We start from the raw sequence: 25060 nt of genomic DNA, 5'->3' as shown, positions 1-25060 counted from the left end.
GTTATTTAGTTGTTAATTTGTAACCATTTTTTCTTTTTGCTTGTGACCTTTGAGCAGTAAATAAAATGGAATGGACCTTAAAAGTCCTACATGGCTTGGACCAGGGCATCTGAAGATCACAGGGAGAGGCCCTCTTGACTGTCCCATCAGCCAAAGAAGCTAATCAGGTGGGTAAATGAGAAAAGGCATTTTCAGCGGCAGCTCCACAATTATAGAACCTCCCCAGGGAGGTGCACCCGGCCCCCTCACTCTCCATCTTTAGAAGGCAGCTGAAGACATTTTTTATCCATGACAGCATTAGATTAGTTCTTCTGTCTACTGGCAGTTTTAAATTATTGATTTTAACTTGCAGTTTTTGTGTATTTTACCCTATTTTATTGTTATTTACATTGTAAGCTGCCTTGAGTGCCTATAAAGTAGAAAACTGGCTAACAAATATTTTTAAATAAATAAAACAATAGTCTGCCCACACCCCAACCCATTTCTGAATTCTTCAACTGTTGTTGTCAAGGGTGCACTCACAGTGATTCTGCCTGCTGCTATATATGCCTTCATTTCACCCTTCTTCCACAGAGCCCAGGGCAGCATACATGTTCTTCCTTCCTCCATCAATCAAGCCTGTGCAGCAGATTATATGACTAAGGGCATCACTAATCCTTCAGAAGTCCCATGACATCACTTTGAAGGAGACTAGCAAAGGTTTAAAAGTAGTGCTGTACATACATGGTAATGTATTTTCTAAGTCTCCTTCAAAGTGATGACATGGGAACTGTGAAGGATTAGGGGTCTTACGTCACTTCACCCTGAAACTGATATTGTGAAGCCATGTACATTAGTCAACATACAACTGAAGCCATATAAGGGGACATGGAGAGGAAAGAGTAGCAATGGCTCAGCGATCCATGGCTCCCAGTATGCCCTTCCACTGCCACCACAGCAGCCAACTTATTTTCTATGGTGACTGCTGTGTTGCGCATCTTTGCGCATGAGGACACTATGAATGAGATCCATCTTGACAGTAGTCCACTTAACTGGATCCAATCTCTGCTTTGTTGACATGAACAAGAGGCTGATCAATGATAGTCAGGAAGTATAACAAATCCTGGATAGTCAAGGACCCGACTCAACACTTTTTCATCTTGCATGCAAATAAACAATAGCACAGTTACTATTGTGGATGGGCAGAAGCCAGTAAGGAGAGAACTCACAATGCAGTGATAGAGCATGAGCTTTGAACATAAGAACATAAGAAAGGCCCTGCTGGATCAGACCAAGGCCCATCAAGTCCAGCAGTCTGTTCACACAGTGGCCAACCAGGTGTCTTTAGGAAGCCACAAACAAGTGCAGCAGCACCATCCTGCCTGTGTTCCACCGCACCCAAAATAATAGGCATGCTCCTCTGATACTCCCCTGATACTTTGCATGCATATAGTCCAAGGGTCAATTCTTGAAATCTCCAATTAAAAATGGATCTCAAGTGTCACAGCTAGGATACATTTGAACCAATTAATATTAATAATATTAGACAACTTCTTATATTCCCAATTCAATGCAAACTTGTAGCAACCCAAGATGTGAACCCAAGGATATGTGGCTTATATACCTAGGAATTTCAACTTGGATACAGGAAAGAATGGTTAATTCAAGCCAATAAACACCACCATGCATGGGCATCCTCTCATCAACCCTCAACCATGTGCAGACAACTATTCCAAGATAAATGTACTTTTATCTAGATGTATATTTATTTTGTTTTTTATGCCGAAGAAGAGTGCATGTGTAGGAGTGGGGAGTCCACCGCTCCTAACCACTACACCACGCTGTGTGTGTGTGTGTTTTTATATATATATATATATATATATATATATATATATATATATATATATATATATATATATATATATATATATATACACACACACACACACACACACACACACACACACACACACACATATCTCACACAACATATATATCCTACACATATCTATATATCTATACACACACACACACTATATATATATATAAACCAACCTATTGATAGATCGATCTATATATACATACATATACACTACAATATACGGCATAATACAAACATTTATTCTATTCAAAGGTGCACACTATAATATGGATACTTTTGCTACCTAACAAATCGAGACCTGAATTTGATCCCAGGAACAATAATATTTCAGTCCTGGCAGTTAATCTATGAACTGCTCTAAAGACCCTGTAAAAGCATCTTGTTGAATTATGACCTGGTGAAAATTCTAGTGCATGTTGTTCTGGAAAACTGGTGGGGAAAAACAAGGCACACCAAAAAGATTTTTGCAAATATTAACAATATCAATAAAGGTAATGATGATGATGATGATGTTCTGAATCTTTTTTTTAAACAATTTTTTTTTAAAGACTCAATATGCACAACGCTTGTATAGAAACTGCTTCATTTTAGGGTCAGCAGAAACTCATAGCATCCAACAGATATTGGCTTGGATCAACCAGGGGAAATTCTGCCCGTGGAGCACAGCTTTTTCACCCTCAGTCCAGCCCCCAATGTCCCCCAAACACTGCTCTTGGGAGACAGCATGATGTGGGAGTCAGAGGTATGTAGCAGGAGGGGGGGAATGGAGACCACCCCCCTTTTGTCAGCAGAAATGCTCCATGGAATCTAAGCCATCATTTCTCAGCGTAGTCTTCAGATTGTGATTATGTATGTAATGCTGACGTTCTTCGAGGCGGCACAAAGAATAATAAAGAAACGAATGAATACTGTATGTTTCCATTCTGGCTTCACCAGTAAGAGAATATGTCTGCTAAGAACTACCATGTGGGATTTTGGTTACGATACAATGGCCCATTTAGACTGTAATCTTATACATCTTTACGTGCAAGTAAATCCTGCGAAATTTAAATTAAGCGTGCATAGGACAGAAGCCAAAGATTGCACAATTTATATTTTCATAAATGGGAATTGCATTCACAAGTCATTTACATAGTACAAGAGATGGCAAATTATGGGATTTCAAGATATTATGTAATAATATTCAATCGTTACCACCAACTGATAAAACTGAAGGTGAATTTCACTACTAGAAATTAAACTGGCTTCTTTTTAAAAACTTACTTCCTTACTCCTCTTTAGCATTTTAGCCAAAAAAAATTTTTAAATCTATTTTGTAATAATGAGCACTAGAAATATGCTGAACAGGGAAAAGTAGGAGTCAGCATGGTTAAGAGCAGCAGACTCTCAACTGGAGAACCAGGTCTGATTCCCTGCTCCTCCACATGAGCAGTGGACTCTAATCTGGCGAATTGGGTTGGTTTCCCCACTCCTCCACATGAAGCCTGCTGGGTGACCTTGGGCCAGTCACAGTTCTCTCAGAACTCTCTCAGCCCTACCTACCTCACAAAGTGTCTGTTGTGGAGAAGGTGATTGTAAGCTGCTTTGAAGCTCCTTAAGGATAGAGAAAAGCAGGGTATAATAACCAGCTTCTAAAATCCTTGAGGTACGTGCATAGCCCTTGAGTTGATCAGTCACGATTGGAAAGCATTTCTACATTTCAGCACAATATAAATCATCAGGTTTCTGATAAGACTTATTTGAGTATGGAAATCATGTTGCTGACTTTGAAAACTAAGGAATTTGGTTTGGTTTTTCTTTTTGCAAGGGCACATGAACACCTTTCTGCCATTTCTGTAATCTCATCTAGTTGTAGAAAAGAAGTGTTTGCAGACTAAAGCTGGAGATACTAAACCTCACTGCATTCTTTCCATTTCCCATGAAAGTATAGCTCTTTTCCATTGTGATAACACAGATGACATCAAAAGGTTCGTAAAAGACACAGTGACTTACAGAGTGGGCCATGTATATTTGATGTGCTTTTTACATAACTCATCCGCTAAAAAGGCAATTCTGCCTCAGAGCCTAATCCATGACAAAACCACTGAAGCAGTAAGGGCTGAGATTTGTCCCTGTCATGAACTTTCATGTCTGAAACTCACCGCTATTTTTATTATGTTGCGGTGTCTGCCTACAAATGAGGTCCAAATAATTCTGATTCATTTCTCTCACTTAATCCGTAAAACGATTGCTCCTTCCTATGTGCTGGGAAAGCAATGACAGCTATTCTGTCAATTCCCTCTCCAGAAATTGTGATAAGTCTGTTTAAAGCAACTCTTTCGTACCTGTGGTTCATCCTGCCTTTGAAATGGCTTGTTCATTTTGCAGCAATGAATTTATATTAGAAGGGGAGAGACTCCCAACCCTATGCAGAAAAGAGCAACCAAAACGATCAGGAGACTAGAGCAACTGCCCTATGAGGAGCAGTTAAAATGCTGTTTAACTTGGAAAGAAGGGGATTAAGGGGATACATGATAGAGGTCTATAACATTATGCATGGTATGTAGAGAGTGGACAGGGAGAAACTTTTCTCCCTCTGTCATAATACTAGAACACGGGGTCATCTGCTGAAGCAGGAGGGTGACAGATTCAAAACTGATAAAAGGAAGTATTTCTTCACACAATGCATAGTTAAATTGTGGAACTCCCTGCCCCAGGATTTGGTGATGGCTACCAACTTGGAAGGCTTTAAGAGGGAAGTGGACATGTTCATGGAGGATAGGGCTATCCATGGCTACTAGTCAAAATGGATACTAGTCACGATATACCTATTGGATACCTATTGGATAGTATCAAAATGGATACTAGTCACGCATACCTATTCTCTCCAGGATCAGAGAAGCATGCTAATTACATTAGATGCTGTGGAACACAGGCAGGATAATGCTGCTGCAGTCGTCTTGTTTGTGGGCTTCCTAGAGGCACCTGGTTGGCCACTGTGTGAACAGACAGCTGGACTTGATGGGCTTTGGTATGATCCAGCATGGCTTTTCTTATGTTCTTATGTGGGGAATGGAGACTGGCATGGAGCAGAGGAGGAGGTTGACTGCTGTCGGTCCTTCCTCTAACACACTACCAGGTAGTCCACTTAGCCTGAAGGTTGCTCTAACCAAGTATATAGGTTGTTAGAGCCTCATGACAATAAACCTTCACCTAATGGGTTGGATCCAAACTGAACTCCCCACTAGCAGAATTCCTACCTCCCTGCTCTCACTGCAGCCCACTGATCTCCATGGAATTTTGAAGGGAGATGCAGACAGTCTGCAGGGTGGGCTGCACAGACAGTGAATCCCCCACCAACGCATAGAAGAAGAAGAGTTGGTTTTTATATGCCGATTTACCTTTCAAGGAGAATCAAACCGGCTTACAATCGCCTTCCCTTCCCCTTCCCACAACAGACACCTTGTGAGATAGGTGAGGCTGAGAGAGTTCAAAGAGAACTGTGACTAGCCCAAGGTCACCCAGCTGGCTTCATGTGGAGTGGGGAAACCAACCCGGTTCACCAGATTATAGTCTGCCACTCTTAACCACTACACCACATACACTCTGTAAGGGAATCAATGCAGAAATCTATCACTTCTTCCACATGTCTTATATGGAGAAAACACCTAGGCTAAGAAAGGAATCGCTCCCTGGACTGGGCTTTCTCATCACATGGACCAATCACCATCACTGTATACTGATCTTAAGCAATAACAGTGGAAAGTAGGAAGGATGGAACTTCTCTCTTAATATTTATTTACAAGGCTTCCCTAAAGTGGCTCTTGCTGTTGAGTAAACTGGACTAGAAAAAGCTTTGTAGTTAGCAAAGTGTTCGACAAGGATCTGGGAGACCCAGGTTCGCATCCCTACTCCACCATGGAAACAAGCCGAGCGAGCCTGGCCTAGTCACACACTCTCAGCCTAACCTTCCTCACAACACTGTTGTAATAATAAAATGGAGAAGAGAAAGATGTAAAAAGCTTGGGTCCCCAACTGGGGGAAAGGCAGGTTATAAATGAAGAAAACGAATAAATTCACTTCATTTGAGGGCCAGATAATATGTCTGTGGTCCTATTTAACTTAAGAGAGGCTGTTGTGGCTCTTGACACAGGTGCTTGACACAGTGCTGAACAGTGCACATCCTGCCACTAAGATTAAACGCAAAAGAAAAAGTTTCATGTTTAATGTACTAGCCAACTGGAGAACTTTACTGCAAAATGCTGCATACTCTTTTCTCTTTACTGTGCCCATAAATTGAAAACTGAACAAAGCTGATTCCACCATTTCTGATCAATTTGTAAATGAGAAATTATGTATAAAAGGCCACTTAGCAGCTGGTAGAAACAGTAATCCGTTACAGCTAGATTCAATTCTTACGGAGCATAAGATGTGAAAAGGCTTTTGCACTCCCTCGGAATGGCTTTGGGTATAAATCATAATACAGGAAACGCAAGGGAGTTATTATTTCTTTATTTGTGCACCTTCCCACAGGGAGAGTAATGATAAGTGTGAATATAGGAAGCACAGCTCATTCACACTTCCTTTATTCATGCATATCATCATCATCCAAAGCCACGCCGGGAATCACTTTCCATTGGTTCAGAGGTGAAACTGGGTCAATGCATGCAACCAATGAGCCGCAGCCTCTCCTCTGTCAATTACACTTACTTCATACTTGAAGGAGAACCATCTCCCAAGGCTTTTCAAAAGTATCTGCTTTGAAGAACACATATTAATTAAAAAAATGCTTGGTTTTCAGATTTCACTAATGGATTAATTACTTTATGAAGCTAACAGCCCATTCCTGAGCTCTGAGGCTGAAAGAGCTCAGGAGGTGGCGCAAGTGGTCGGGCTGGCGCTCATGCCACCTGTGCTGCCAAGACTGGCACAGATGTCGGCATTGGGACGCTTACGCTGGCCTCTCTGGACTGCCACGGCAGCGCAGCCCTGGGACACCAGCTCAAACTCCCGCTGGCATCCTGTCAGCGCAAGTGCTCATGCCGTCGTCCCAGGGGACATTCCCTGGGTCTTCTAGGGGGTGGAGCTGTGAGTAGGCAGCTTCTTAACCCCTTCTAGCCTGGCAACGCCTCCCCCCATGCATCAGCAGTGCTGTGCCAGGTTTTTGCTGGCGCAGAATTGCTTTTTTCTATGGAGCTCCCTGCTCCCCCATTTTTTATTTTTAAACTTTCTAAAAGCCCTTTTCCCTGCTCACAGCGGCCTCCAACCCTCTTTGGAGGCACAGCAGTGGCACCTCAGCCCGGGCACCGCTGGGCTCAGGAATGGACTGTAAAAGTAGGGCATTCCTAGGGCAAAAGACTCTCTCACACACAAACTCTTTGTCTACCAATACAGCTCCTCACAGACCTGTGTACTCCATTTAAATTAAGTGAAAAGTAAATGCGCAGCAAATGTATGAAAACTTATAGTGGTGTGATGCTTTCTAAAGGAGAAATCTCACAGAGAAACAACATGTAAAGCCAGTATTGACAGAAATGTGTATCTATATGACTGTTGCATATATTTTAATGCTTCCAAGGAAGGTAGTTTTAATTTCCAACAAAAATTGCTATCATGATAATTAGCTTGACATGAGAATCAATGAGGTGCAACGGTTCAGGAGAAACCTGAGTTCAGATTCCCACCCTACCACTGAAGCTCTCTGGGTGACCTTGGACCAGTCACACAGCCTACCTCACAGGGATGCTGTGTGGATACAGTAGAGAAGGGGGAACTCTCTATGCCACTCTGAGCTCTTCGGATGAAGGACATGATGAAAATGCATTGAACAGATGACTTCCTTTCGACGTATAATAACATGGAAAGCATGTTCCTGATTCCCTTGTGTAAAAGTGCCAGTGTCCTAACACAAATGATTCCCAACAGACACATCTCCTTTCACATCAGATGTTTAGCTGCCCTTTTACACATTTATCTGTGAAAGGTGTAGCCCCAAGCACTTAAAACAATCAGGGAGCAAAATCTGGCTTTGCCTTTGTACCCTGTAATGAATCTTGACAAAAACAAACCTGCCGGAAAATCTTGTGGAGAATTTTTAGCCCAAGGTCAGTTAGGCTACTGACCACATAAATTCACCGAGGAAAAAGTAGTTTGCAGACACTGGAATTAAAATCTGTTTCTGACCACATTGTTCCAGTCCACGCAGTGGTCTATAAATAGCTGTGTCAGAAATATGTCCCCCAGAACTGCTTTTTTGCTTTCATAGACTTTTGGCTCATACGGCAACAAATGAACGCTCCATAAAATGTGTCACCGAATCCACTTTTTCACCTCAGTTACTGAAGGCCAGAGTGCAATCAATATTCTAATGCAGCTGCTAGTTAGAAATTGTAACAACTAAAACTGGCTTCAAATAGGGCTGTTTAAAAATATATATTCAGAATTCAGATTCGGCAAAATTTGGCCCGTTTTGATTCGGGAAATGCCGAAGTCCGAACTTCCCCGATTTGGATCCAGGGAATTCGGCCAAATTCCTGAATAAATTCGGCCGAATAAAGGGAGGCGGGGGTTTAACTGCAAGCAGTTTAAAGACCCACAGCCCGCTTTCCCCGGGAGTCCCGGGAAGGAGGGCGGTGGGGGTTTAAACTGCTCCGTGCTGCCTGGGCAGGCAGCGCAGAGCAGTTTAACCTCCGCCCCCCCTTCCCGGTCTCGACTCTCAACTGTTGAGCTGGGGGGGAGTGCTCCGCGCTGCCTGGGCAGACAGCGCAGAGCACTTTAAAGACTCCCGGGAGGGGGGACGGTGGGTCTTTAAAGTGCTCTGCGCTGCCTGCCCAGGTAGCGCGGAGCACTCCCCCCCCCTTCCCGGTCTGATGCTCAGCTGTTGGGTGGGGGGCGGGACCCGCCCAACAGCTGAGCTGGGGGGGGAAGTGCTCCGCGCTGCCTGGGCAGGCAGCGGGGAGCACTTTCCCCCCCTTCCCAGTCCAATGCTCAGCTGTTGGGCGGGACCCTCCCAACAGCTGAGCTGGGGGGAAAGTGCTCCGTGCTGCCTGGGCAGGCAGCGGGGAGCACTTTCCCCCCCTTCCCAGTCCGATGCTCAGCTGTTGGGCGGGACCCTCCCAACAGCTGAGCTGGGGGGGGGGAGTGCTCCGCTCTGCCTGGGCAGGCAGCGGGGAGCAGTTTAAAGACCGCCCCGCCCAGTTTCCTGAAACTCCCAGGAAACCAGGCAGGGCGGTCTTTAAAGGCGGGAAAAGGCAGGTTCGGGGAACGCCGAACCTGCCAAATTTATTCGGCGTTCGCCCGAACCCACCGAATTCGGCGCGCCCTTTTCCCGCCTTTTTTGAGTTTGGTTCCATCCGAACCGAAAACCGCCGAATCTGGGGAAATTCAGCGGTTTTTCGGTTCGGGACGAACCAAATCGACAGCCCTAGCTTCAAACACTAGTACTCTCTATTTATCCCTAGCATATTCTTTAGAAAAACGTTGTTAAAATACTTGATAGGCAAGCAGCTTTGAGAATTAAATAACAGAACAGACTTCTGCTAATTAGTAGAACATTGTGGAATCACCCATGCTGAGATTATATATAAAGGACATCACCCCACTTTCCCCCCTCATAATTGTCTGGATAACTCTATGCATTCCAGCACTCTTACCTACCTTATTGCTAAAATTGTCTTTTTATAAAGCTGAATGTTTTTATTCTGTTTTATAACCAGAGCGGACTTCTTATTTTTTTTTTACTAGTGGTTTTAATTTTGATAACTAATATTTACTCTTGTTTTAATGCTTTTATTGCTGTATTGCTTTTATCTTGTGTCTCACCATGAGTTGGTCTCTGCAGGGGGGAGGCGTCATACATGTTTTCTAAACAAATTAATTGAGTAATTTTACCTTCTGACGTTGTTGAAGGTTGCTCATGGTGTCTGGCTGAAACTCCAACTTGTCACTGCGGCAGAGCTTCCAGTATAAAATGATGATGATGAGCAGTACCACAGCCACAGGGACTGCAACACCAACAATAATCCATAGGTTGTTCTGAGATTCTGGAGGTGATTCTTTAATTCTTTCCACAGCTGCAAATTTTCAGATGGGATGTGGGGGGGAGGGAGAATTAGAATTTCATTTGCGGTATTGTTATGAATGCATTGACATTCTAATGCTGTATAGCGTAAGCTCTCACTAGAGGCCGGATCCAGCCCCTTGAGAGCCCTTATCTGGCCCGCGAGCCAGCTGAGGCAGCTGCCACCCCTCGAAGGTGTCAATGATCAAAGACTGTTAAATAAAAGAAAATACTGTAACAGCATTACTGTGTTAAGCATGTTTATTTTTAAAGTAAAAAATAAAGTAAAAAAATTATATCATTAATTGACTTTGCCTGTGTCTTCTATAAAATTTGTATCTCCAGAACCTGGCATTAAATTTTATGGTATCCATGGCCTGGCCCAACCGAGTGTCATTTATATCATTTCCGGCCCTCGTAAAAAATGAGTTCGACACTCCTGCACTAGAGTATGCAGATAAGAAGCAGCAGTGGAGGCAAAGTTACAATTGACAACTCCTGGCCTTGAATATGGCTCTTATCCCTTTACTGGCTGAACTGTAGGGGAAATTCCTGGCAAACCCAGTTTGCTTACCACAACAAAATGTAGAAAGGTGATTATATGCAATATTTATTCCTGTAGTAAGAAGTATGGGAATGTTAATAATCTCCTCACTATAGGAGTAAATACTTCAGGTGAAGGGCTCCCCACGTGGCTTGGGGACCACATCGTAAATAGTTGTTGGTGTTCATGCAATATTTTCTAAAAAAAATGCTGAATCGATCTTTTAACAGAATATTTCATAGCAGGACTCACGCTGTGCCACCGGGCCTCGAATGCGGTATCCTAGGACAATAGCAGCTCTTTGGATGTCCACTCTATTAATCAGATCGGATATCTTCACAGCACTGAGCCTTTCACCATCCTGATCCTCCACGAAATAAACCAGCATGACTGGGTTGTCAATGCCCTCTGTTTGTGAAACATTCACAATCTGGAAAGGGATACGAAAATCCATGAGTCAGATTAAAAGCCTTTTATTTAAGGTGCTCAGCTGGGACTCAAACTGGACCTTCTACCAGCTAAGCCACAGTCCCTTAAAACTGCAGGATAAAAGGTGGAGGGCATTTGGAGATTTTACAGATTTCTCCTCATGCTAAATTCTCCTTTGGTAAACCTAATGAGAAATAAAGAGCTGAAGTGCAAACATTCAAATATATGAGAGATGAAAGAAAGGCCATCAATAGTGTGATGCCAGAGTCCTAGCTATCATATATTGTTTGTGACTGCTCTGTTATTCTTGTTGATGGCACCACAAAAAATTCCAATGAACACCATGACTGAAAACCTCCTTCAGTGATTCAGACAGGCCTATCGTGACTCCTCAAGCTAAACGTTAATAGGGCAAAAAATTCAATATGAAGATTCCCAAACTGCTTCATAAGAAGTAGTCCATGACTCCTTCACAGGGCTGGCAGAAAGTACATCACACTATTCTGTGCAGGACTCGGAGCAGCTAACTTATTACAAAAAGGAACTGTCCATCACTAGAGGTTTATGGACATCATTCACCTCGCTTTTCAAGTTCGTTGTCCTTTGGGAATGTTTCACAGCCATGACAGGTGTATAATTTACTCTTTTAACTGGATTTTATTTTCATCCATGCTGTGCATAGTAATGAAATAACACTGATGTCTTGGACTGCCATGTCTTTTGGCTTGCCTTTGTAATTATGTTCCCTGCCACCTTTTGTTTATATTCATGTACATACATTTCCACCAAATTAGGGCAACGTTTTATAGGCAGTGAACTCTGACTCACAGCAACTTCTGCATATTTGTTAGTGCTCAAGGTGCTACAGGACTCCCTACTGCTAAAAAAAAAGGTACAGGTCCCCTGTGCAAGCACCGGGTCATTCCTGATCCATGGGGTGACGTCACATCCCGACGTTTACTAGGCAGACTTTGTTTACGGGGTGGTGTGCCAGTGCCTTCCCCAGTCATCTTCCCTTTACCCCCAGCAAGCTGGGTATCATTTGACCGACCTCGGAAGGATGGAAGGCTGAGTCAACCTTGAGCCGGCTACCTGAAACTGACTCCCGTTGGGATCGAACTCAGGTTGTGAGCAGAGCTTGGACTGCAGTACTGCAGCTTACCACTCTGCGCCACGGGGCTCTTTCCCTATTGCTAAAGCATGATATAAATCAACAGCCAATTTATTGACAAATATGTTATTTATATGGTCAAAATAAGCCCCCAGGTAAGCCAACAGAAATCCGTATTATGAAAAACAAACAAAAAAACAGTTAAAACCTTAAAATGCAATTAAAATCACTCATGAATCCCTAACATGCAACCCAGGGGCAGAAAAATAAATTGCCTATCTCAATTTAAAAAAATCAGATTAGAACTGCAGCCACCTATTTATCACCTGCCATTCCATAACCCACAGTTAAGGTAACACATTACCAAATCAAAAAGCTTGACTCAGAACAGCAAACCCATATAAGAACAAATTAATCACAACTGGAAACCAAAGGAGAGTAAAAGATATAAATCTCATGAACCTTGAATAAAAATTGCTCACAATTAACATTTTGAAAAATCACACTCACCAAGTATAAATCCAAAGGTAATAATCTAAAATTTCACCGGCTAAGTCGTGCCGGAGGTTAAGCATACACACTGAGGGACGCTCTTTGCCTTCTAATGCTCATCCCAAGCCATTTTCACACAGAGATTGTGCTATGCCATGGCTTCCTTTCAAGAAGTGTTTTTGGGAGCATCCACACGACTTTGTCCTGTATTTGTTATGTTTCCATGTGTCCCCTTGCTCTGCTATGACCTTTCCCAAGTCTTGCTTGATACAAACGTTTTGGAAAGATTGCTGCCAATGAGCCTTTGCACATCATATGGGTGGGAAGGTGCACATGTTTTCAGGTCCTCCCCATGCCTGCGCCATTTTCCTTACCTCAGTATATGTGGCAGCTATTCCCCTTTACTGGAGGGCTTTCCCCAGGCTTTTTCTCTTTGATCAGTATTGCTATAACATTATACTGCCCTATTGCAACAATTTACTAGTTCCCAGCTTTCATTTAAAAGAAATAGTCAGTCTCTGGTTGAAAGGTTATAAGGGAAAAGGTACCGACTGTGCACTTCTTATCTGCAAACCAAAGGACGAGAGACTTTTTTAAAAAAAAATGAAAGCTGGGATCTAATACATCGTTTCTATAGACGGTAATAACGCTACAGCACTATAGCTACTATCTTTTTTAAAAGCCTGGAAAAACCCTCCGCGGCAGTGGAAATGGCAGACACAGGGGGCTGAGGCAGGGCAAGTGAGGGGGAAACTTATATATGAAATGCTTTGCCGCAACTGTGAACGCTCAGCATTTGCAGCAACTATGGGAACTACACAGAGAATCATTTTAAAATGTCCTCTTGTTTCAAGTGTAGTTTGCTGTTCAGACAGTGTACACAACAGGAAGATTATCACTGGAACAATAACTCAAAGAGATAATACCCATTGTAAGACTCATCTGAAGACCACAGCCTCAGTACACAGGCCATTTACCTACCTTAGCATATCCAAGACTGGGAAAACCTACCCGCTTGAAGTGTCAGAGCTGCTACTGGCCAGATTAACCTTAGTTTGTGATTGCCACAAAACCTGCTTGTTTTCTTGCTCGCGCCCTCTCTCCTTTCCATTGCACCGTGTAACACAACCTAGTTTCAGAAGCCTTCATCCAAACTCCAGTTTGCCACGACATTCATATGAAGGCAACTGGGCAAACTGGGGTTTTCCTTTCCCCGTAACTGGAATTCTAAACCAGTTTAATCTGCAATTAGAATTCCAGTTTGTGGAGAAGAAAGAAATTTCAGTTTGCCCCAGAGCCTGCATTTGACTAGTACAGCAATTTGATTCAAGGTTTCCAAGAACTTCAATCCCATGTGTGAGGGGAGGAGAAACAGCATGCCTAAGTATGAGAACAAGCTAAGTTCATGCCTGCAACAAACAGAGGTTTGCTTGAAATGTTTGAATGTGGGTTACGACTCAGGAACTTAAAATATTTTTCTAGCCTTGAACATAACCTCTCTGTGTCACTGCTTCATCATCAAGTCACCAGGAGCTAGAAAAAAACAGTCTTCTACGTAAACCCAAAACAAAATACACTTAGCAATAAGAAAAACACCCCAAAAACAGGTCTAGATTTTTGGGAAATAAATGTGGAATCTCTCAGATAATCTATTAAGGTGTATATCCTTTGTAACCATCTCCTTCAGCCTACGTTCAAACATTCTCAGGATTCTATATTCTATTATATCTAACCACAGCCTCTCATGTGTTAGAAACCCTTATTTATTTTACTATGTTTGGAGATTGAGGAGGAGTTGAGATTGACAGGGGCATAGGAGAGAAAACATAATGAAAAGAGGCAAAAATTAATCTATCTGAAGCAATAACAAAAGAACAACAAAAAGTAAAACTCCTACTCAGTCCGATTATCTCATATTCTTATATCCGCCAATGTTTCACAGGAAAACAGACCTCCCAATTCTCATATCAAGGACTGTACTGTGAGCCTCCCTCCTTCCCGTTCTGATACACAAGGCTAAAGGCTGCATTCCACTCATCAGTTTTTCCCAATGATTTAAAAAACATGAAGGTTGTTTTGGTAAAGCGTTGAATAACATAAAAGCAGTTTCCCAAAGTGCAAGTTACTTCCAAAAGTGGAAGAAGGGAAGCACATTTCACCAATTCCCCCACCCAATGCAATCTTGCTGAACTGCTCCTGGGGACAGAAAACCCTAAGGAACCCTGTGGGAAGCCAAGTGGGGGTCTACAGTGGTAGGAGGAATAGCTAACACCCCCGCCCTTTCTGTTGGTAGAAGATGATGTTTGGATTCAGCCCATATGAAGAATCGTTGCTCTACATTATAAACACATATGTCAACAGCGGCGGTGTATAAAATGGCAGACCATGCGATGCCCGATGCCTTACTGCTCGTCTGTTTACATGATTTATTTTACAGCATTTATACAGCCTGCCCTTCTCAAAAAGGCTCAAGATACCCCATTACCCACTCAAAAGTACACTTTCAGTCAGCGGGGAGAGCTGTACCCTGAAGAATGCCCCTGCTAGCAACCCAGTCACAACATCTCAACTAGACATCACTCGAGACCAAAAACAGGGACAGTCATTCACCAGGAAACAGGCATAAAAATACAGGAACTATGTGGAAAAGTCACGATGGATGGATTCTGTTTATTTGCTGATACAACTTAACCACCACTTAGCCCCAGGAATTCAACAGTAAAATATAATTCAAACAGTTGGGAGGGGGGATTGTTTTGTGCAGATTCCACATGAATTCTCTTCTAATATATTACCTGCACAACACTGTTCCCGGCAAAAGTTGCCCTTCTCCATATCCGCCCTCTGCCCAAGGCCTCATTTAATAACTGGGCTAGTTTCCGCTCCATGTCAGCCTGGAATACGTCCTCTTGGATTTTCTTGTTTATGACACCCAAAACAACTATGGTGAAAGAAATATACAAGTAGGAAAAATAGTATTTGAATATACAGCTTCAAATGTAAGTGATCCAGTGATTTCCAATACCACCCAAAATAACAGAATGATGTAGGTTTATCATTGCTAACTGATATACGTTGACAAATGAAATGATAGGAGAAGGAAGAGGAGAAAAAAGAAGAAGGGTTGGTTTTTATATGCTACCTTTTTTTTAAGGAGAATCAAACCTGCTTACAATCTCCTTCCCTTCCTCTCCCCACAGACACCTTGTGAGGTAGGTGATGCTGAGAGAGTTCAGAGAACTGAGATTAGACCAAGGTCACCCAGCTGGCTTCAAGTGGAGGGAGTGGGGAATCAAACCTGGTTCTCCAGATTAGAGTCCACCACTCTTAACCACTACACCACGCTTGCTCTCCAGTATATTAGAGTATATTATATTACAGTATATGCATGTAAGTCCAGAATCTTGTTAGCAAGCATTCTTTTTCCTTAGCTGTAAAGCTCCTACTTTAGAATAAAGGCCTGGCGCTTAATGTCAGTGTTGATCCAAAGCTTCTTTGAAATGAATCTGCCATTTGTTGCTGCCACAGATATTAACAGAGTGCTTATATGTAAAGTATATGTGAAGTAATTAAACCAGACAACTTATATACTGAAAGCTTATATCCTAAAAATCTTGTTGGTCTCTAAGGTGCTACTGGATCAACCTAGCTCTTTTACTTCAGACCAACACAACTACCCTCTGAAACCATCTTTAATATTTAAATTGTTTTTTTTTTTAAAAAAGGTTTCTGGTTCTTTAACATGTTGATTTCTTTGTTGCCACTGGTTCTACACTGTTGTCTATTTTGTTCATTGTAGTTTTGTTGTACTATTATTGGTCTTCATGCTATCAATTTTTGTAAAGCATCCTGAAAATCATGCATGGTGGAAAAGTGGAGTAAAAATATTTAGAACAGATTAGGTGTTAGAGAGACAATCATTCACTAGAACAGAGATAGGAAATTCCAGCACAATTCTTGTAGACCTACTTGGGGTGACCCCACCGATTTCCAGCACAGAAAACAAACAAACAAGCAAGGTGATAGAAACGAACCTCAAAACAGGGGCTTATTAAGTTACCAACACATTTCAATCATGTCTTTATCAGGTGGTGACCACTGCAAGTTCTTTCATAGTAAAAATGTGCTTCCAAAGCATTTAGGTTTAATATAATACGTGTTTTGTGGGACACGAGTGTCAGTTTACTTATGGGTTTGGTGATTGTGGAAGGGACTGACTCACAATTTATATGTAATTTAAAATTACATTAATACTGCTAAGCTTTTAGACAAAAAATGTTCCTATTGTGCGGTCCCACATATTTCACATGAAGGACGCACTTACTAAAATACAGAAGTGGGGTTTCCAGAGTAAGTGAAGTCCCGTTGTGTGGCCTCCCTGAAATTTCTTCTCCATATAATCTTGCTTAACTTATCCCATGTCCCCACATTATTGTGATGCACTTGCCCATCTCCATCAGTGACAGCCAATTAAGTAGATAATATTACATTTTTATCCCTTCTTTTCACCAAGGAGCTCTTGGTGGAATACTTGGTTTCCCCTTTCCTCCAAGATACAGTATAGGGCAGATTAGGAAGGGGCAACTTGACATGAGTCTACCATTTGAGTCCAAAAAGACAAGTCGGGATGGAAATGTTTTAAATAAATGAATTTAAATAAGCAAACGTTTAGCAGAAGCTCTGGGATCCAACCAGCTTTTCTGCTGGTGAAAGAGAGAGGAAAGGTTCCCCTTGAGCCACCAAAAAGGTTGGGGGTCATGGGACCTGCATAGACAATGAATGTAGTAAGAAAGGGGCATCAGGTGAGACTGAGGGGGGAAATCTGGCTGGGTCCAACCATATAAATTAACTTTAGATAGAATGGCTACTACATATCCTTAATTTCGGGATGCTTAGCCAGAACCATAGCAATAAAGGCAGAAATTACAATAACTTATAAGAGAAATGTCAAATGAAGGTCAAGGATTCTGGTCAAATAATTTACATAGCTCTAAGTACAATTTATAATCGTCATCTTTGATCATTTAATTTCATACTTTGCTGAAGTGTAAATATTGTAGAGTAATACACTACACTAAAAATTGGTCCTAAGAAAAAGACATGTTATTATGTTTTCAGTGTCTCTTCTTTCTTTTGAATTTTCTTTCTTAATTATAAAACTGAATTCCAAAATACACAACATCAAACTGTTAGAGCAAACAGATGAAATTAGACTTGTCAAAAGTGCCTTATACTACCAACAATAAAAGACAGTAACATAATTATTTTATTCAAAACCTCCCTTCAACCCTTATTGTCATTTTGGGGTGTTTCTCCTCAATGGACTAACCAAACGACACATAATTTTTATCTACTTTAGATGTAGTTTCAGAACCATGGTCATTACTTTTTTTAAAAAATTAATATGCCTTTCATGACTGAATCTTCATGTTATCCAGCTAACAGAATATCACATAAAAAATTCAGTCTTACTGTTGCACATACCTGTTCGCACCCAGGAAGATTTCATCAAGTGAGATGTGTTCAGCTGAGGGTAATAAACAGCTGGAGAGAAAAAATGGATAGGGAGGAGTCAGAAAACATGATATTAATAGTAAGTTCCATAACTCTACAGACAGGAATCAAGAGGCTATTTTGCAGTTCCTACTGAGACAATGAAATAAATTGTGCAAGGTCCTGGGGTCCCATAATCATTGCTGCCAGTTCTAAGCCCTGAAAGTTCAGCTTATTTAATTAATTCCAATAGATCTATTATATGCTTGCATATTTTGAGAGAGATTAGAAGGAGGAGGAGGGGAGCTACACTATGAAATTAGGAAGCTAATTGCTTTATTCTCAAATAACTAAGGCTACAATTCTATGAACACTTTTCTGGGAGTAAACTCCACTGAGGAGACTCATGTAAGATTCTGAGTATATCTGGTTAGTATTGCCCTGTAAAGGTGCCATCTTCTGGAATCCGGTGTGTTAAGGCTGCAAATTTTATGCCATCTTTCCACCCAGTTCAGGGTCTGGGGGAACACCAAATGAAACAGAAAAGTTTTCACCTGCCTGAGGAAGACTGTGACAGAGGGGCAGGGCTGGTGTCACCACTGCTGCTGATTTGCATGTCCGAACTCCACCTGCTTGTGTGCAAGCACTCCATCAATGCTCCCAGCCGTACACACTGCCCAGCAAGTAAAGGGCATGTGGGTGATGCAGCCATCTCTGGACTTGATGGGCCTTGGTCTGACCCAGCAGGCTTTTCTTATGTTCTTATATTAATTGAGTGAAAAGGCGGGATAAAAATGTTTTAAATAAACTACAGGTTTTTAAAAAACAGTACCGGTATGTTTTTTCTTTATGGATTAAGAATTTGGACTGAAATTTGATATGATGCAGAAAATCACTGGGGGAGAGTGCCATATAAAGACATAACTCAGCACTGACCTATATGTAAACCCTAAAAACCAAGGTTCAGGGGAAGGAGGAGAAGGAGGAGGGTTGGTTTAATATGCCAACTTTCTCTACCACTTAAGGAAGAATCAAAGCGGCTTACAATCACCTTCTCTTCCCCTTCCCACAACAGACCCCCTGTGAGGTAGGTGGGGCTCAGAGAACTCTAAGAGAGCTGTAACTTGCCCAAGGTCACCCAGCTGGCTTCATGTATAGGAGTAGGGAAACCAAACCGGTTCACCAGATTAGCATCCACCACTCATGTGGAGGAGTGGGGTAGCAAACCTGGTTCACTAGATTAGAGTCCACCACTCTTAACCACTACACCATACTGGGTGCAGAAGCCCTATGAAAATATGCAATAAACCGCACCCAAAGAGCTATCACCTCAACAGTATTCAAAAACATTAATCTGAAAATTCTGGTTCCCTTCCCCAAATTTAATGGGATTAATTTCCTGTAATTCCCTAAATATCACTTAGCTCTTGGTCTCAGCCATGTCCCTTGAAACAAGATTTAAAGTTTCCATCTATGCAGTAAGTGAAAGGCTATGAATCATTCCCCCTTAGCTGTTGATCAATTATTCAGAGAAAAAAATGATTACAAAGGGTGCATTATATTGGTTGTTTAACGGCAGGAAATCTGCTTGCCCATATGATACATTCATTTACCTATGCCCACAAGTTCCAAGGAAAAATGAGCAGCAAGAACTATATGCTGATGTTTCCTCAGCCTGGGGAAAAGTGGAATTAGCCATCTGCTAAAGGACATAAAATTTTAAACGAAGAGCTAAGTTTTCTTAAAGAAGACGTAATATTTGGGCTTAACACTCAACAAGCCATCAATATTTCATCAAAATTAGCTTGCAAATATGGCTTTTAAACAAACTCATGCACTGTTACAGCAAAGGCTTTTTAAAATTTATTTATTTTTAAAAGGAAGAAGAAGTTTGAAGCACCAGGGACCACAGTAACCTGAGGCAGGATGCTGAGTCTTTGGCAGCTGCACAAGAAACAAAATTTATTTGGGAAGACTGCGTAGAACATGGTTCTGTGAAAACTTGTACTTGAAATGAATTGGGTTAGATTGGAGTAACTCTCTTTAGGATTGCACTGTTAATGATTGCGATATTTGGGATTGAGAAGAAACTCCTCCCCCCAGCCAAATTCCACCTCATTCTGGATTCTGGCATAGGCAACACTGAAATGTACAGTTGTCAACAATGTTTAAATTGGGTCATCGCCATCTTCTGATTGGCTGTATTTAAATAAATTTGCATATTACTAAAGCTTCCATGCTCTTTTAGATACTAAATTATAGTTTATTAGCACAGAAGATAATCTTACCATGATATCCTGAGCAGAGTTACACCAATGGAATTCAGGGGGGTTAAAAGGGTATAACTTTATTCAGGACCGCACTGTTATTCTCAAGGCTACAAGTAATCCACCAATAAAAATTCAGCATACCTCAACCATGTATTCTGACTTGAGAATACTCCCTTTGTTTGCAATTGTAAGCAGGTGCTTTATCAAGTTCCTCTTGAGCTACCATTTGTGAGCAACTCAGCTTGGTAGTCTTAACGCCTTGGATTTCACAGCTCTTGATAAAATTCCGATAATACTGTTTCCCGCCCCCCCATCCTTCTTCCCTTTCTGCCTTTTACAGTGTATGTTTATCTGAACTGCAGTTTCAAATATATCTGCATGGCTTTGACCTCTCTCTCTTCCAAAGCTGTAACACCACCCATTGTATTTAAGTGGTGGTACTGTCATGGAAGGAAAAGAGAAAAGAAGTTAAAACTTGTGGTGTTTTTTTAATGGCCACAGGTCTTGTTGTTGGGTGCACAGTTTTTAATTACTATGTGAACAGACAATGTCCAATTATCTTTCAGAGAAAATGGCCTCCTCAATAGGGATGAATCTATGTGTAATGTGTCATTTGCTTAGCAAAATCATGTACTATATCATCCATTTTTATGCCACAACATGTATTTTCCATACTGTGCAAAAAGTGTTAGCTTTCTGTCAAGAGCAGCCACACTGTTAGAAGATGCAAGACCTTCCCCATTAAATATCCGGACTCACACCTGCGCTTCCAGCCATGCAAAACACAAGGCGAAAAACCATTCTGGCATCTAAAAAGTGATTCTTCTTGAGAAAAATGCAGCAAAAGGACTTTATCTCCCTGATCCATTCCATTCACACTACCACTGAACATGACACCAATTTTTAAAAAGCTTTGAAATGCTTCATGACATGTCTCCAAACATGACTGACAAAGTTTGCAAAGTTTTAAACTGGCCACAATATCATATAGACAGCGCCAAAGAAAACAGTTATTTGCATATGCTGATGGTCACACAAAACACTCCATGTGTTCTTGTAGATATTTCATTCAACCAAGTTATCATGTGATCTCTCTGGCCTGGTGGAATGCTCTGTCTGGTGACATCAGGGCCCTGAGGGACCTTAAAGAGTTCCGCAGGGCTGTAAGACAGAGCTATTCAGCCAGGCCTATAGTTGAGGGCAGCTGTGGATCTATCATCCCCTGGCCTCCCTATTTCCTATACCCCCCCTTCTGTATTATATGCCAGATTCCATCTGAGGGGGTGGCCTGCCTGTCTACTTGGTCAAGTCAGCAGAACTGGAGCCATCTTGAGACTTGCCTGTTTTTAGCTAAAATGTTATTGTTTTATTGTTTTTAAATTTCTATGGCTGATATATATTTTAAATGATGTGACCTGCCCTGAGCCTGGACTCGGCTGGGCAAGAAATTGAATGAATAAATAAATAAATAAATAAATAAATAAATAAATAAATAAATAAATAAATATTGGTTCTCGTAGGTTATCCGGGCTGTGTAACCGTGGTCTTGGTATTTTCTTTCCTGACGTTTCGCCAGCAGCTGTGGCCGGCATCTTCAGAGGAGTAACACTGAAGGACAGTGTGAATATTTCAGAAGAAAATCAGCTTATGTTTCATAGATTACAGCAAAGCTTTTGACTGTGTGGATCATGAAAAGCCATGGCTGGTTTGAAAGGAAATGGGCATGCCACAGCATCTGATTGTTTTAATGAGCAACCTGTACTCAGGACAAGAGGCTACTGTTAGGACAGAATATGGAGAAGAAGAATGGTTTCCAATTGGCAAAGGTGTCAGACAAGGATGTATTTTAGCTCCCTATTTCTTCAATCTATATGCAGAATGTATCATAAGGAAAGCTGCATTAGATTTAGATGAAGGTGGAGTGAAAACTGGATGGAGGAAGATTAACAATTTCAGATATGCCAATGATACCACATTACTGACAGAAAATAGCGAAGACTTGAAACGACTACTGGTGAACTTTGAAGCAGAAAGTGCCAAAGCAGGACTCCAGCTGAACATCAAGAAGACAAAAGTAATGACTATTGGGGAATTACTCATCTTTAAGGTTGATAATGAGGAAATTGAAATAGTTCAAGATTTTCTATTCCTTGGCTCCATCATCAACCGAAAGGGAGACTGCTACCAAGAAATCAGAAGGAAATTGAGACTGGGAAGGACAGCCATGAAGGAGCTAGAAAAGATACTTAAGTGTAAGGGTGTGTCACTGGCAACCAAGATCAAGTTAACTCTTGCCATAGTATTCCCTATTACTATTTATGGGTGTGAATGTTGGACAATGAAGAAAACTGATAGAAAGTGTGGTATTGGAGAAGCGTTTTATGGATACTGTGAACTGCCAAAAAGACAAATAAGTGGGTTCTAGATCAAATCAAGCCTGAACTGTCTCTAGAAACTAAATGGCTGAACTGAGGCTAGCGTACTTTGGTCATATTATTTGGACAACAATAGTCACTGGAAAAGACAACAATGCTAAGAATAGTTGAAGGCAGCAGGAAAAGAAGAAGACCCAACATGACATGGATTGACTTTATAAAAGAAACCACGTTTGCGAAACCTGAGCAAAGCTGTTAATGATAGGACATTTTGGAGGACATTGATTCATAGGGTCGCCATGAGTCAGAAGCAACTTGATGGCACCTAACACATACAGACTGGACTTGGGAATGCAGCCATGGAATCCTGAGACAGATTTATTTGGCCATGAAGAGTATTTCTTACATACATTAGAGTCATTTAAATAGGAACTTTTTTTTACTACAAGAATACTTACGTTCTGCAATTTGCTGCACAGGAAAGCCCAAGTAGAAACTGAACTCCACCACAGACAGGTTCCTTAGCAATTCACTGACTTCAGACCCATTCAAGAAACCACGTTTCTCTCGGATGGCAAATACAATTTGAACAGGGCCTTGACGATATACTGCTCTAGACCTACCCAGGGTTATATTCAATATCTGAAAAGATTACGTTAGAAAAAGGAAAATATTAGCATCACCCTTCGTTTTCCAATCTGCCATTCTCAAAACACAAACATTACAAAGTTCAATTTTTTAATTTGAGCCTATAACTAGAGCCATTCGTTTCAATTTTAGGTTTGTTTGAATTGGGCTTTTCCAAGAAATGCATCAATAATTCTCCATGCATCTGTCTAGGGAGCTAATGAAGGAAAGCCTGTGATCTTGGCCAAGGGAAATACTATGCATGTGCTATACAACTGATATAGCACAATGACTAACGTGTTGAGCTACAACTCAAGATGACCTAATTAACATGTCACCTCTTCCATGACATCTCAATGTTAATTTAGATAAGCCATTTTTTTGCAGCCTCAATTCTTCATCTATAGTTTGTGTATTTTATTTATTTACAAGAATTATTGGCAGTGGGTAGCCGTGTTAGTCTGTTTGCAGTAGTCAAAAAGGGCAAGAGTCCAGTAGCACCTTAAAGACTAACAAAAATATTTTCTGGTAGGGTATGAGCTTGTTGAGTTGACTGCAACTCAACAATTCCAGTATGTAATACAAGAACACCACAGACCTATGTATATAAAAGTTATCTGCATACTCTAAAGCAAATGCAAAGTATTAATTAGAGAAGTATGTAAATATTAATTATTATTGTGCAGAGAGAATTGGGAACAGGACATTTCTTTCTGGTTTTGCAGATCTTTCCTTTTAAGAAAAACAGTTTTCCTCTGACGGCATTTAAGATTCAACCATATTTTTAGGAAGGCTTTTGATGTTAACTGTACTTTTCCTGTAGAATACTGTCTGTGTTAGATGGCTTTTAGCTGATTTATAGTAAGTTAAAAGATTACAATGGCTCGTATCCAAGAAGCCATGAGTGGTACAAAGCACAGAGAACAGGGCTTTTCTGCACCCCTCCAGCTCTAGTCCACTGAGCCCCCCCTCAAATTCTGCTCCTGGGGGACACAATACCTTCATAAACAGGAGAGGTAGTAAAATGAGGGTCTCAAGTGGGTGGGGGAAACTGGCGAACATCTCTTCTTCCTCTGCTAACAGAAAGGAACTTCATTTCATTGGCAGAAAATGATGGAGGGATACAAGCCACCGTAATTTATTTTTATATTGTGGATCACTTTGTATTTACCTACAGAAAAACATGTCAATGTAGCCAGTTGCAAAATTATTATCTGGCCTATTATTATCTAGTTATCTGGCTCAGATAACTAGTCAGGAATCATCATCTAGCCAGCAGACAATGGCTGCAGTCCTTAGAACACTTTCCTAGAAGTAAGCCCCACTGCATAAAATAGGACTTCTGAATACACATGCTTAGGTGCACACTGTGAGCGAGTAAGCAACCCCAAGGACTTCTAAGGCTCCTTTCTGGCACATGGTTTACTTGATCATTTCAGTGCAGCCAGTATTTAACAGGCCTTTGGACTCAAAAGAAGTTATCTGGCAACTATCTACAGTAATCACATTGACTGGGAATAACTGTAGCAAATATCACCAACTCCATCGTGTTAGTTATCAACAACGTACAGCAAACAGTACTTTGGGGGAAAGGAGAGAGGAAGGGAAGCTTTCACTTTGGAACAGTCTTATCTCACCTGCACGGAGAAGTTAGATATGTCCACATGATGTTTCCTCACTTCCCCAAATGCAACAGTCAGCCCTTTTTCAATACGCTGACTGAAGTTACAGACTCGGATGTCAACGTTTTGAGGCACGAACTGAAGCACTGGAAATACAAAGGTTTGTGTTTGTGTTATTATATTAAACATTTGGATTAC

General features: G+C 41.3%; 1 protein-coding gene across 1 annotated transcript in view; it reads right to left on the bottom strand.

Moving 5' to 3' along the window:
• The window catches only part of KIAA1549 (KIAA1549 ortholog), a 102519-nt gene that overhangs the window by 22109 nt on the left and 55350 nt on the right, over window positions 1-25060 (bottom strand). Inside the window, exons 6-11 of the mRNA XM_056846575.1 lie at window positions 24878-25008; window positions 23072-23255; window positions 17960-18019; window positions 15271-15416; window positions 10696-10873; window positions 9731-9912 (exon numbers count right to left, since the gene is read on the bottom strand). Of these exons, the coding sequence (XP_056702553.1) occupies window positions 9731-9912; window positions 10696-10873; window positions 15271-15416; window positions 17960-18019; window positions 23072-23255; window positions 24878-25008 (881 nt within the window). The remainder of the gene's footprint in view (window positions 1-9730; window positions 9913-10695; window positions 10874-15270; window positions 15417-17959; window positions 18020-23071; window positions 23256-24877; window positions 25009-25060) is intronic.

Source organism: Euleptes europaea, chromosome 3 (assembly GCF_029931775.1).
Source record: "Euleptes europaea isolate rEulEur1 chromosome 3, rEulEur1.hap1, whole genome shotgun sequence".
NCBI classification, from domain to species: Eukaryota; Metazoa; Chordata; class Lepidosauria; order Squamata; family Sphaerodactylidae; genus Euleptes; species Euleptes europaea.
Note: the sequence above shows the minus strand (reverse complement) of the source record. Positions and strands in the feature narration are given on the sequence as shown.